The 15,072-nt window shown below is 36.7% G+C and overlaps 1 protein-coding gene across 1 annotated transcript in view; it reads left to right on the top strand.

Annotated features, from left to right (window-relative positions):
* vps54 (VPS54 subunit of GARP complex) overlaps positions 1–12,168 on the top strand; it is a 39,815-nt gene extending 27,647 nt beyond the window's left edge. Inside the window, exons 17-22 of the mRNA XM_079553523.1 lie at positions 4,277–4,364; positions 4,526–4,647; positions 6,028–6,108; positions 8,958–9,065; positions 9,141–9,235; positions 11,547–12,168. Of these exons, the coding sequence (XP_079409649.1) occupies positions 4,277–4,364; positions 4,526–4,647; positions 6,028–6,108; positions 8,958–9,065; positions 9,141–9,235; positions 11,547–11,652 (600 nt within the window). The 3' untranslated portion in view covers positions 11,653–12,168. The remainder of the gene's footprint in view (positions 1–4,276; positions 4,365–4,525; positions 4,648–6,027; positions 6,109–8,957; positions 9,066–9,140; positions 9,236–11,546) is intronic.
* The last annotated feature ends 2,904 nt before the right edge of the window (positions 12,169–15,072 follow it).

The raw sequence follows: 15,072 nt of genomic DNA, 5'->3' as shown, positions 1-15,072 counted from the left end.
TAAAAGACAAAAATCCAGCAAAAATAGTGACAAAAATCCAGCAAAAAAGTGACAAAAATCCAGCAAAAAAAGACAAAAATCCAGCAAAAAAGTGACAAAAATCCATAAAAAAAGACAAAAATCCAGCAAAAAAGTGACAAAAATCCATAAAAAAAGACAAAAATCTATCAAAAAAGTGACAAAAATCCAGCAAAAAAATGACAAAAATCCAGCAAAAAAGTGACAAAAATCCAGCAAAAACAGACAAAAATCCAGCAAAAAAGTGACAAAAATCCAGCAAAAATAGTGACAAAAATCCATCAAAAAAAGACAAAAATCCATCAAAAAAGTGAAAAAAATCCAGCAAAAAAATGACAAAAATTCAGCAAACAAGTGACAAAAATCCATCAAAAAAGTGACAAAAATCCAGCAAAAAAGTGACAAAAATCCAGCAAAAAAGTGACAAAAATCCATCAAAAAAATGACAAAAATCCAGCAAAAAAAGACAAAAATCCAGCAAAAAAAGTGACAAAAATCCAGCAAAAATAGTGACAAAAATCCATCAAAAAACGACAAAAATCCAGCAAAAAAGTGACAAAAATCCAGCAAAAAAATGACAAAAATTCAGCAAACAAGTGACAAAAATCCAGCAAAAAAGTGACAAAAATCCATCAAAAAAGTGACAAAAATCCAACAAAAAAGTGACAAAAATCCAGCAAACAAGTGACAAAAATCCATCAAAAAAATGACAAAAATTCAGCAAAAAAAGACAAAAATCCAGCAAAAAAGTGACAAAAATCCAGCAAAAAAGTGACAAAAATCCAGCAAAAAAAGACAAAAATCCAGCAAAAAAGTGACAAAAATCCTGCAAAAAAGTGACAAAAATCCTGCAAAAAAGTGACAAAAATCCAGCAAAAAAATGACAAAAATTCAGCAAACAAGTGACAAAAATCCAGCAAAAAAGTGACAAAAATCCATCAAAAAAGTGACAAAAATCCAACAAAAAAGTGACAAAAATCCAGCAAACAAGTGACAAAAATCCATCAAAAAAATGACAAAAATTCAGCAAAAAAAGACAAAAATCCAGCAAAAAAGTGACAAAAATCCAGCAAAAAAGTGACAAAAATCCAGCAAAAAAAGACAAAAATCCAGCAAAAAAGTGACAAAAATCCTGCAAAAAAGTGACAAAAATCCTGCAAAAAAGTGACAAAAATCCAGCAAAAAAAGACAAAAATCCATCAAAAAAGTGACAAAAATCCAGCAAAAATAGTGATAAAAATCCATCAAAAAACAACAAAAATCCATCAAAAAAGTGACAAAAATCCAGCAAAAAAATGACAAAAATCCAGCAAAAAAAGACAAAAATCCAGCAAAAAAGTGACAAAAATCCAGCAAAAAAATGACAAAAATCCAGCAAAAAAGTGACAAAAATCCAGCAAAAAAGTGACAAAAATCCAGCAAAAAAATGACAAAAATCCAGCAAAAAAGTGACAAAAATCCAGCAAAAAGTGACAAAAATCCAGCAAACAAGTGACAAAAATCCATCAAAAAAAAGACAAAAATCCAGCAAAAAAAGACAAAAATCCAGCAAAAAAGTGACAAAAATCCAGCAAAAAAGTGACAAAAATCCAGCAAAAAAAGACAAAAATCCAGCAAAAAAGTGACAAAAATCCAGCAAAAAAGTGACAAAAATCCATCAAAAAATGACAAAAATCCATCAAAAAAGTGACAAAAATCCATCAAAAAAAGAAAAAAATCCATCAAAAAAGTGACAAAAATCCAGCAAAAATAGTGACAAAAATCCAGCAAAAAAGTGACAAAAATCCAGCAAAAAAGTGACAAAAATCCATAAAAAAAGACAAAAATCCAGCAAAAAAGTGACAAAAATCCATAAAAAAAAGACAAAAATCCATCAAAAAAGTGACAAAAATCCAGCAAAAAAATGACAAAAATCCAGCAAAAAAGTGACAAAAATCCAGCAAAAACAGACAAATATCCAGCAAAAAAGTGACAAAAATCCAGCAAAAATAGTGACAAAAATCCAGCAAAAAAAGACAAAAATCCATCAAAAAAGTGAAAAAAATCCAGCAAAAAAATGACAAAAATCCAGCAAACAAGTGACAAAAATCCATCAAAAAAGTGACAAAAATCCAGCAAAAAAGTGACAAAAATCCAGCAAAAAAAGTGACAAAAATCCAGCAAAAAAATGACAAAAATCCAGCAAAAAAAGTGACAAAAATGCATCAAAAAAAGACAAAAATCCATCAAAAAAAGACAAAAATCCAGCAAAAAAGTGACAAAAATCCAGCAAAAAAGTGACAAAAATTCAGCAAAAAAAGACAAAAATCCAGCAAAAAAGTGACAAAAATCCAGCAAAAAAATGACAAAAATCCATCAAAAAAAATGACAAAAATCCAGCAATAAAAGACAAAAATCCAGCAAAAATAGTGACAAAAATCCAGCAAAAAAGTGACAAAAATCCAGCAAAAAAAGACAAAAATCCAGCAAAAAAGTGACAAAAATCCATAAAAAAAGACAAAAATCCAGCAAAAAAGTGACAAAAATCCATAAAAAAAGACAAAAATCTATCAAAAAAGTGACAAAAATCCAGCAAAGAAATGACAAAAATCCAGCAAAAAACTGACAAAAATCCAGCAAAAACAGACAAAAATCCAGCAAAAAAGTGACAAAAATCCAGCAAAAATAGTGACAAAAATCCATCAACAAAAGACAAAAATCCATCAAAAAAGTGAAAAAAATCCAGCAAACAAGTGACAAAAATCCATCAAAAAAGTGACAAAAATCCAGCAAAAAAATGACAAAAATTCAGCAAACAAGTGACAAAAATCCAGCAAAAAAGTGACAAAAATCCAGCAAAAAAGTGACAAAAATCCAGCAAAAAAGTGACAAAAATCCAACAAAAAAGTGACAAAAATCCAGCAAACAAGTGACAAAAATCCATCAAAAAAGTGACAAAAATCCAACAAAAAAGTGACAAAAATCCAGCAAACAAGTGACAAAAATCCATCAAAAAAAAGACAAAAATTCAGCAAAAAAAGACAAAAATCCAGCAAAAAAGTGACAAAAATCCAGCAAAAAAGTGACAAAAATCCAGCAAAAAAAGACAAAAATCCAGCAAAAAAGTGACAAAAATCCTGCAAAAAAGTGACAAAAATCCTGCAAAAAAGTGACAAAAATCCAGCAAAAAAAGACAAAAATCCATCAAAAAAGTGACAAAAATCCAGCAAAAATAGTGATAAAAATCCATCAAAAAACGACAAAAATCCATCAAAAAAGTGACAAAAATCCAGCAAAAAAATGACAAAAATCCAGCAAAAAAAGACAAAAATCCAGCAAAAAAGTGACAAAAATCCAGCAAAAAAGTGACAAAAATCCAGCAAAAAAATGACAAAAATCCAGCAAAAAAGTGACAAAAATCCAGCAAAAAAGTGACAAAAATCCAGCAAAAAAATGACAAAAATCCAGCAAAAAAGTGACAAAAATCCAGCAAAAAGTGACAAAAATCCAGCAAACAAGTGACAAAAATCCATCAAAAAAAAGACAAAAATCCAGCAAAAAAAGACAAAAATCCAGCAAAAAAGTGACAAAAATCCAGCAAAAAAGTGACAAAAATCCAGCAAAAAAAGACAAAAATCCAGCAAAAAAGTGACAAAAATCCAGCAAAAAAGTGACAAAAATCCAGCAAAAAAGTGACAAAAATCCAGCAAAAAATGACAAAAATCCAGCAAAAAAGTGACAAAAATCCAAAAATTAAAAATTAGAAAAAAAAGAAAAAAAATTAGAAAAAAAATAAATAAAAAAAATGTGGAAAAAAAAATTAAAATCGATTTTTTGCGATTATGCTAATTTTGTAATCGTTTACTGTTGTAATCGAAATCGTAATCGAATTTCGATTAATTGCACAGCCCTAGTTTATTATGAAATTATGCATTCAGTTCATCCAACAAGTTCTTATAATCGGATAAAACATTTCAAATACTGTGATCATTCTGTTATATTGAAGAAGAAACATCGATTTTATGAATGAAAAGAGGATCCGAGCACCTGAAGAAAGTTGCCACTGTGACCGAAACGCGTTGGAGAGTCCGAACAAATAAAGGCCTTTTTTTTTTAAACAGAGTGACTGATTCATTTGTTGATTTTAAACAAAAAAGAAACAAAAAGTACAAACCCCAGACCTAGTGCGATAACTAAGCCCCTTATTGTGAAAGTTTGGCAATGTATTTGTTCCCATGAAGTCCTGAACTTTCCCCCGTCTCGGTCTGTTCGTCTGCAGCACTTCAACTCTCGGAGCTGCCAGCTGGTCCTGGGAGCCGGGGCTCTGCAGGTCGTGGGCCTCAAGACCATCACTACAAAAAACCTGGGTACGAACTCGTCTCATCCGTCTCATCTCAGACTAATGGATGTGGGGCTTTGATAAAGATAATGTTCTTTAACCTTTAGCCTTTGACCCGGCGCTGTCTTTGATCCATCGTGTCCTGCGTTTCTCGGGCTTGACTCTTTGTTGTCGTGGTTTCTCCTGCAGCGTTGGCGTCTCGGTGCCTGCAGCTCGTGGTCCTCTACATTCCCCTCATCAGAGCGCACTTCGAGACCAAGCTACAGCCCAAACAGTTCAGCGTCCTCAGGCACTTTGACCACATCACCAAGGTAACCACCACGCCCGCACGGCACTGGTGTTTCTGACACGTCATTTGACACATTTTACAGTCAGTTCCAGCCAGTGTTTTTGTCAATGAAGACGAGAACGATATCTTTTCGTTGACGCCCCTTTTTTTAATGACGATAACGTAATGATGACGAGCTAAAATGAGCTCTTTGGGGACGAGACGTTTACGAGTTTGTCAATGAGACGAGACAAAAATGGGAGAAAGTTTTTGGTCAGATCGTTTGTGCGCGGAGTGAGAGAACACACAGTAAACGTGACCCGGAGCGGCGCCGTGCTGCTCATGATGCGCCCGGGGCAGCGGCGCCTCTTTCTCTCTCTCCCCGTGGCGTGCGGTCACTGCTCGCGTACATCCTCCTCGGAGCGACTGACATCCAGGTCACAGGGACTTTATTGTTTCTCAGGACAGTTTTCAATACCGTGGCGTCTGAACGCAGAAAGCACGTTGAGGTAGCTACATATGTGCAGACAGCGCTGTTGGTAAAAAAATTAAAAAAATCTCTCGCGATGATCAGAGGACGAGGAGAGCGGGCGCTTTTGGGAAAAGTCCTGTTCACAGTCGGCTGAGCACTTCTGCCAGTGCCTATCGTGGTGTCATCTGTTTGTCGAAAGCTTTAGAAAGCCAATAGAAGCTATTATTTATCCCAATTTCCAAGACTTATCAAAATTAATTATAACTTCTTATAATGAAACAGATGAAAACTTGACAAAACCCTTTTTTAATTTTCGTTTTAATTTTGACTAAAACGATCATATTTTGAAATGACTAAAATGTGACTTAACCCAAAAGCATTTTCGTCCAAAAGACTAAAACTAAAACTAAAAGGGCCAAAAACAACACTGGTTCCAGCAAAGCAAGCTATTCTTCCTCATATTGATCAATCTTTATTATTATTATTATTTTTTTCTATGAGAACTTATGAGACATACTGTATCTTTTGTGCAAACCTGAGCTCAAACAGAAACAATGCTTTCCTCCAGTTTCCTTTAACACACAAAAATCTTCCAACTCCAAAACTAGGAGCTGTTTCTGCCAAAGAACTGGTTCTAAACCTGACGATTGTGAAGTCCCAGGACGATTATTGATATTGACCAAGGTAGAGATTGTGATTTTGATTATATGTAGAGTAATTTCCCAGCTCTGCGATTACGCCACAATAGGCAGAACTGTCCTGACTGTGAACAGGGCTTTTCCCACAGCGGCCGCTCTCCTCATCCAGTCAACGTTTGGGGTTTATACCGTTACTGTGTTAAAAATCAACAAAATGCTTCCGTCATGGTCTTAGGGCTGCGTGACATGAACAACAGGAGCGTCACAGTTTTCAGCTAAGCCTTTGTGATCAGTTCCTCGTGTTTTTCCGCAGGATTACAACGACCACATCGCTGAGATTTCTGCCAAACTGGTGGCCATCATGGACAGCCTGTTTGAGAAGGTTTTATTGAAGGTAAAGCAAACAACCCAAACTAACCCTAAACAACCCAAACTAACCCTAAACAAACCCAAACTAACCCCAAACAAACCCAAACTAACCCTAAACAAACCCAAACTAACCCTAAACTAACCAAACTAACCCTAAACAAACCCAAACTAACCCTAAACAAACCCAAACTAACCCTAAACAAACCCAAACTAACCCTAAACTAACCAAACTAACCCTAAACAAACCCAAACTAACCCTAAACAACCCAAACTAACCCTAAACAAACCCAAACTAACCCTAAACAACCCAAACTAATCCTAAACAACCCAAACTAACCCTAAACAAACCCAAACTAACCCTAAACAAACCCAAACTAACCCTAAACAACCCAAACTAACCCTAAACAACCCAAACTAACCCTAAACAAACCCAAACTAACCCTAAACAAACCCAAACTAACCCTAAACAAACCCAAACTAACCCTAAACAACCCAAACTAACCCTAAACAACCCAAACTAACCCTAAACAACCCAAACTAACCCTAAACAACCCAAACTAACCCTAAACAAACCCAAACTAACCCTAAACAACCCAAACTAACCCTAAACAAACCCAAACTAACCCTAAACAAACCCAAACTAACCCTAAACAAACCCAAACTAACCCTAAACAAACCCAAACTAACCCTAAACAACCCAAACTAACCCTAAACAACCCAAACTAACCCTAAACAAACCCAAACTAACCCTAAACAACCCAAACTAACCCTAAACAAACCCTAAACTAACCCTAAACTAACCCTAAACAAACCCAAACTAACCCTAAACAAACCCAAACTAACCCTAAACAAACCCAAACTAACCCTAAACAACCCAAACTAACCCTAAACAACCCAAACTAACCCTAAACAACCCAAACTAACCCTAAACAAACCCAAACTAACCCTAAACAAACCCAAACTAACCCTAAACAACCCAAACTAACCCTAAACAAACCCAAACTAACCCTAAACAACCCAAACTAACCCTAAACAACCCAAACTAACCTTAAACTAACCAAACTAACCCTAAACAACCCAAACTAACCCTAAACAAACCCAAACTAACCCTAAACTAACCCAAACTAACCCTAAACAAACCCAAACTAACCCTAAACAACCCAAACTAACCCTAAACAACCCAAACTAACCTTAAACTAACCAAACTAACCCTAAACAAACCCAAACTAATCCTAAACAAACCCAAACTAACCCTAAACAAACCCAAACTAACCCTAAACAAACCCAAACTAACCCTAAACAACCCAAACTAACCCTAAACAACCCAAACTAACCTTAAACTAACCAAACTAACCCTAAACAACCCAAACTAACCCTAAACAAACCCAAACTAACCCTAAACAAACCCAAACTAACCCTAAACAAACCCAAACTAACCCTAAACAACCCAAACTAACCCTAAACAACCCAAACTAATCCTAAACAAACCCAAACTAACCCTAAACAAACCCAAACTAACCCTAAACAAACCCAAACTAACCCTAAACAAACCCAAACTGACCCTAAACTAACCAAACAAACCCAAACTAATCCTAAACTAACCTAAACTAACCCTAAACTAACCAAAACTAACCCTAAACAACCCAAACTAACCCTAAACTAACCCAAACTAACCCTAAACTAACCCAAACTAACCCTAAACTAACCCAAACTAACCCTAAACTAACCCAAACTAACCCTAAACTAACCCAAACTAACCCTAAACAACCCAAACTAACCCTAAACAAACCCAAACTAACCCTAAACAAACCCAAACTAACCCTAAACAAACCCAAACTAACCCTAAACAACCAAAACTAACCCTAAACAACCAAAACTAACCCTAAACTAACCCAAACTAACCCTAAACTAACCCAAACTAACCCTAAACAAACCCAAACTAACCCTAAACAAACCCAAACTAACCCTAAACAAACCCAAACTAACCCTAAACAACCAAAACTAACCCTAAACAACCAAAACTAACCCTAAACTAACCCAAACTAACCCTAAACTAACCAAACTAACCCTAAACAAACCCAAACTAATCCTAAACAAACCCAAACTAACCCTAAACAAACCCAAACTAACCCTAAACAAACCCAAACTAACCCTAAACAAACCCAAACTGACCCTAAACTAACCAAACAAACCCAAACTAATCCTAAACTAACCTAAACTAACCCTAAACTAACCAAAACTAACCCTAAACAACCCAAACTAACCCTAAACTAACCCAAACTAACCCTAAACTAACCCAAACTAACCCTAAACTAACCCAAACTAACCCTAAACTAACCCAAACTAACCCTAAACTAACCCAAACTAACCCTAAACAACCCAAACTAACCCTAAACAAACCCAAACTAACCCTAAACAAACCCAAACTAACCCTAAACAAACCCAAACTAACCCTAAACAACCAAAACTAACCCTAAACAACCAAAACTAACCCTAAACTAACCCAAACTAACCCTAAACTAACCCAAACTAACCCTAAACTAACCCAAACTAACCCTAAACTAACCCAAACTAACCCTAAACAACCCAAACTAACCCTAAACAAACCCAAACTAACCCTAAACAAACCCAAACTAACCCTAAACAAACCCAAACTAACCCTAAACAACCCAAACTAACCCTAAACAAACCCAAACTAACCCTAAACAACCCAAACTAACCCTAAACAACCCAAACTAACCCTAAACAAACCCAAACTAACCCTAAACAAACCCAAACTAACCCAAACTAACCCTAAACTAACCCAAACTAACCAGGATGACACAGTAGTGAGTTTGTTACTGCATTATAACACATGTACTCGTGTATCTGCAGTACGAGGTGAAGGCGCCCATGCCGTCCGCCTGCTTCAGAAACGTGTGCAAACAAATGGCCAAGATGCACGAGGCCATTTCTGAGCTGCTGCCGGAGGAGCAGACTCAGGTGGGACTCGCTCTGCTCTCTTCAGGTTCTGTTTATTCAGGATTAGATTCAGTTCATTGTGTCTCGTTTGTGCAGATGCTGTTCCTGAGGATAAATGCCAGTTTTAAGTTACACTTAAAGCGACAGTTGTCTCGACTCGGAGTCGTCAACGACGGAGGACCTCAAAACGGGTAAAACATGATCATAAATATTTAACAAACATGTGATGATGTGAGCTGTGCAGTATTGTTCTATACTAAACAAAACTACCACAGTGGTTCAGACGCTCAGGGGGGCGTTTGTTCAGCTCTTTTTCCTTTATTTCTTTCTTACAACAGAAATAATGAAAAAGCTGTTTTAGAAATTAAAGGAATAGGCTGCCGTTTTTCCATACTGAGATATGTTCTTACCTGAGCTTTGACGAGTTCTTTAGGACCTGTCTGATCTTCAGTCACGTAAACACAGCACAGACGGCGTTAGCATTTAGCCTCTCCCTCTCTCCTCTATAGCTCCAAAACAGGTCAAGATAGAAGCTACCAAGCTCTTCCACGTTTTCCCTATTTAAATATGGTTACGTGAAGTGTTCCACTACAAAGTATAATTACACAAAATTAAACAATGCGGATAAAAGCGTAATAATACCAGGAGTAATTTGACAAAGTGAAGATTACTGCGCGGATTTCGAACTACTCCTGGTATTATTACGCCTTACAATATAGTTCCCCCTTTTATCCGCTTAGAAAATCCACATTGTTTAATTTTGTGTAATTATACTTTGTAGTGGAACACTTCACGTAACCATATTTAAATAGGGAAAACGTGGAAGAGCTTGGTAGCTTCTATCTTGACCTGTTTTGGAGCTATAGAGGAGAGAGGGAGAGGCTAAATGCTAACGCCGTCTGTGCTGTGTTTACGTGACTGAAGGCACGGGGGAAGATCAGACAGGTCCTAAAGAACTCGTCAAAGCTCAGGTAAGAACATATCTCAGTATGGAAAAACGCTGGCCTGTTCCTTTAAGAAAAGGCATTACATTACAGGCGTCGGGCTCTTCCTGTTTGACACTATGACGTAAAAACCGTCAGAGTGTTTTTGATAAGGAAATAGTATAACAGCGATTTTGCATGATATAGATCTTTTTAATAAAAACTATAAAAATATGGTAATTTTCCTTTCACTCTTGCAACAAATCTCCTGCAGACTCCACACAACAGTCTTGGGCAGGATTTTGGGATTTTTTTTTTCAGAGAAATTATTCAATATCTCATTCCCGCCTGATTTATTGAGCTTTGAACTATATAAAGCAAGGTGAAATTTGAATTTTCGCCGTCTTTTTTCCACTTGTTGAATAAGCTATATATTTACATACATATACAGTACAACTAAGCGTGTTCCAAAATGCCCTCTGAGCAAATCTTTGTAAGGAATACATCAAAAATAAAATAAAACATCTATTTAAACCTGGGAAGATTCAGTATTTAGATCTTGTAGCAAAAAATCTTTGCAATTTTGGCCGTTTTCGTGCATAAAGGAACTTATTTTTTTTCAAATATGTAAACATTAAATAACACTTACCGTAAATTCTCTAATACTGTATTCCATTAGCGGCCTGGTCTCCGACAGAGGCCGGGTCTCCGACAGGGGCCGGGTCTCCGACAGAGGCCGGGTTCGCGGCTGGCGGAGGCAAATTAAAGCCGGTCTCTAAAACAGGCCGGGGCTTTTATTAGAAACTATAGCAGTAGAAATATTCCCCATGTTAGGAATTTGTCTCATACTGGTGTAAATGAAAACTCAGGTGCAGGAAGTAACAAACTGAACCCGGGCCGAGGGGGACGCTGCGGAGGAGCTGATCCGAGCGTAACTTTGACACAGATTTAGACACTTTTCAAACCTCCTGTGACGATATTTGGAAACAGGGCAACAAATGTTGTGTGACCCTCCAGGGTTTTAATAAAGTCTCCATCGCGTCTTCAAAGCACGTCCAGCTGCTCCGTGTGCAGGTCAGTCCCACGCCTCAAAATAACTCCTCCCATCAGCGCGAGCGTCTCGTCTTCTCTCGGGTCAGTCTCATGATCGATCACAAACACAAACGCTCCGTCTAAACTCGCCTTTTACACAAGATAACAACAAATAATCCGGTCCGCGGTAAAAACGAAACAGAAACCTGCAGTGACACTGATGTCAAAGCTCCGCTAACAGCAACGAAACACTTCCTGTTGTCCCGACAAAATAAAAGGCGTCAATGTTCCAGCCGCTGGGAGAGGGTTTGAAATGTTGGACACACATGATGGACACAAATCTCGTTTTTCTTTGTTTTCCTGGTCGTCCGTTTTGCTCAAATAGAAATAAAGGCCTGTCTCTAATTGTGGCCTGGTTCCAATAAAGGCCTGGACCTGATGCCCTTGAGTAAATAAAGGCCCCGGCCTATATTAGAGCATTTACGCTAACTTGCCATACCTTTTTTCCTCATATTGACATGTCCCTCTGCCCCCCTGCTCTGTCCAGGCTGGTGGTGGTGGACGTGGCGTTTTACACTGAAAACCTGCAGGTGCTGAAGAGCCTGGAGCGCCTGGACCTCAACATGGCCGAGATCTGGGAGCAGAAAAGGTGATCGCGGGAAACACTAAAAAGAGGGACTGACGGGAAAAACCTCCTGAAACTAACGGGACTGAAGCGGGATCGAGCCGCGGGGTCGAGCCGCGGGGTCGAGCCGCGGGGTCGAGCCGCGGGGTCGAGCCGCGGGGTCGAGCCGCTCAACCTCTGCTGCGAAAGGGACCAAAACTCAAACTGTGGAAGAGGAAAACTTGCGGCTCCTCCTTAAAAAAAAACAAAAAAAAAACTCTATTCCCACAAACAGCCTTCTCTCCTCACTGTGTGCAATCAGCAGGAAGTTATTTAAGGCGGCGCTGTGAAGATTATGTGCAGAAAACGGTTTGTAATTTATTTTTTTTCTCAATCGATGCAGGAATCAACTCCACGGACAATGACTAAAGCTAGTTCGGTTTTTAACTCGGCGATTTTTTTACTGTTTTCAAAAACGTGTGAACGGTCATCGCGACGGGGCTGGACATCGCGCTGGAAACGGAAAGATTTACTGGTTGGAATAAAACGAGAATGGAGACGTTCTGTTGTTACCAAAGTCAAAATGGCGTCTGTTTGGTCATTCGGGAAACCGTGCGTCGACCGAAGTTATGACGGAATGTTTCAGTTGGTGAGATTAACACGACTGAGGCCTTTGTATGTTCAAAATATCACAAGCAAGAAGTATGATTTGTTTTGTCTTCACTGCCTGGTAATGGGGAACGCAGATGAGAGATTAAGTTACATTAGGCTCTTATTGGGATGTGCTGGAGACGGCTTTGCGCAGTGGTCACACTCGCCCGTCATCAATGCAAGATCTTCATCAATATTTTACACAGGGCCTCATTTCCTAGTTATCAAAAAAATGACCAAAATGTAACAAAAAAATTACAAAAATGTGACAAAAATGTGACAAAAATGTGACAAAAATGTGACAAAAAAATTACAAAAATGTAACAAAAATTTTATGAAAAATTGACGAAAAAATTGACAAAAATGTGACAAAAAAATTACAAAAATGTGACAAAAAAAGACCAAAAAAATTACAAAAATGTAACAAAAAAATGACAAAAAAAATGACAAAAATGTGACAAAAAAATTACTAAAAAATTACAAAAATGTGACAAAAAAATTACAAAAATGTAACAAAAAAGACAAAAAATGGATGAAAAATTGATGAATAAATTACAAAAATGTGACAAGAAATGTTGGACTATCCTGATTAAATAAAGGTCAATAAAATAATTAAAAATGCATTTCTCTTTGAGGCTGTGTCCAAAGTGCATTAAGTTTCATAGATAAATCTGACTTAGCAACAAAAAAAAATCCTCAACCAATCCTTGTGTATATAATATATTGTAAATGAATGACTCAAACAAAAGTCACAAAGAAATGTCAAAAGAAATTGACATAAAAAGACCCCAAAAATGACAAAAATGTGACAAAAAAATGACAAAAATGTGACAAAAAAAATTACAAAAAAATGACAAAAATGTGACAAAAAAAGGACAAACATTTGACAAAAAAATTACAAAAAAATGACTAAAATGTGACAAAAAAAGGACAAACATTTGACAAAAAAATGACAAAAATATGACAAAAATGTGACCAAAAAATTACAAAAATGTAACAAAAAAGACAAAAATTTGATGAAAAATTGACGAAAAAATTACAAAAATGTGACAAGAAATGTTGGACTATCCTGGTTAAATAAAGGTCAATAAAATAAAAATAAAAATGCATTTCTCTTTGAGGCTGTGTCCAAAGTGCATTAAGTTTCATAGATAAATCTACCTTAGCAACAAAAAAAAAATCCTCAACCAATCCTTGTGTATATAATATATTGTAAATGAATGACAGACAAAAGTCACAAAGAAATGTCACAAAAAAAAGACCCAAAAAAGGCAAAAATGTAACAAAAAAGACAAAAATTTGATGAAAAATGGACGAAAAAATTACAAAAATGTGACAAGAAATGTGGGACTATCCTGGTTAAATAAAGGTCAATAAAATAAAATAAAAATGCATTTCTCTTTGAGGCTGTGTCCAAAGTGCATTAAGTTTCATAGATAAATCTGCCTTAGCAACAAAAAAAAATCCTCAACCAATCCTTGTGTATATAATATATTGTAAATGAATGACTCAAACAAAAGTCACAAAGAAATGTCACAAGAAATTGACAAAAAAAGACCAAAAAAATGACAAAAATGTGACCAAAAAATTACAAACATGTAACAAAAAAGACAAAAATTTGATGAAAAATTGACGAAAAGATTACAAAAAATGTGACAAGAAATGTTGGACTATCCTGGTTAAATAAAGGTCAATAAAATAAAATAAAAATGCATTTTTCTTTGAGGCTGTGTCCAAAGTGCATTAGGCAACAACAAAAAATCCTCAGCCAATCCTTGTGTATATAATATATTGTAAATGAATGACTCAAACAAAAGTCACAAAGAAATGTCACAAGAAATTGACCAAAAATGACCAAAATGTAACAAAAAAGAAAAAAAATTGATGAAAAATTTACAAAAATGTGACAAGAAATGTGGGACTATCCTGGTTAAATAAAGGTCAATAAAATAAAATAAAAATGCATTTCTCTTTGAGGCTGTGTCCAAAGTGCATTAAGTTTCATAGATAAATCCGCCTTAGCAACAAAAACAAATCCTCAACCAATCCTTGTGTATATAATATATTGTAAATGAATGACTCAAACAAAAGTCACAAAGAAATGTCACAAGGAATTGACCAAAAAAATTACAAAAAAATGACAAAAATGTGACAAACAAATTACAAAAATGTAACAAAAAAGACAAATATTTGATGAAAATTTGATGAAAAATTGACAAAAATGTGACAAGAAATGTTGGACTATCCTGGTTAAATAAAGGTCAATAAAATAAAATAAAAATGCATTTCTCTTTGAGGCTGTGTCCAAAGTGCATTAAGTTTCATAGATAAATCTGCCTTAGCAACAAAAATGCCGAAATGAGTTTCCTTCGCAGGGTGGCTGGGCGCACCCTCCGAGATCGGGTGAGGAGCTCAGTTACCCGGGAGGAGCTCAGAGTAGAGTCGCTGCTCCTTCACGTCGAAAGGAGCCAGCTGAGGTGGCTCGGGCATCTGTTCCGGATGCCTCCTGGTCGCCTCCCGCGGGAGGTGTTCCAGGCATGTCCTAGTGGGACAAGGCCTCGTGGAAGACCCAGGACACGCTGGTGGGACTATGTCTCCGAGCTGGCCTGGTGTCGCCTCGGGGTCAGAACAGCTGGAGGAGGTGTGTGTGGATCGGGAAGTTTGAGCATCTCTGCTGAGACTGCTGCCCCCGCGACCCGGCCCCGGATAAAGCGGAAGAAAATGGATGGATGGATGGATGGTGACCAAAAAATCACAAAAATGTAACAAAAAAGACAAATATTTGATGAAAAATTGACGAAAAAAATTACAAAAATGT

Source organism: Gobius niger (genome assembly GCF_951799975.1).
Source record: "Gobius niger genome assembly, chromosome: 3".
Classification (NCBI taxonomy): Eukaryota; Metazoa; Chordata; class Actinopteri; order Gobiiformes; family Gobiidae; genus Gobius; species Gobius niger.
The sequence above is the reverse complement of the archived record's forward strand: the minus strand, read 5'-3'. Positions and strand labels throughout refer to the sequence as shown.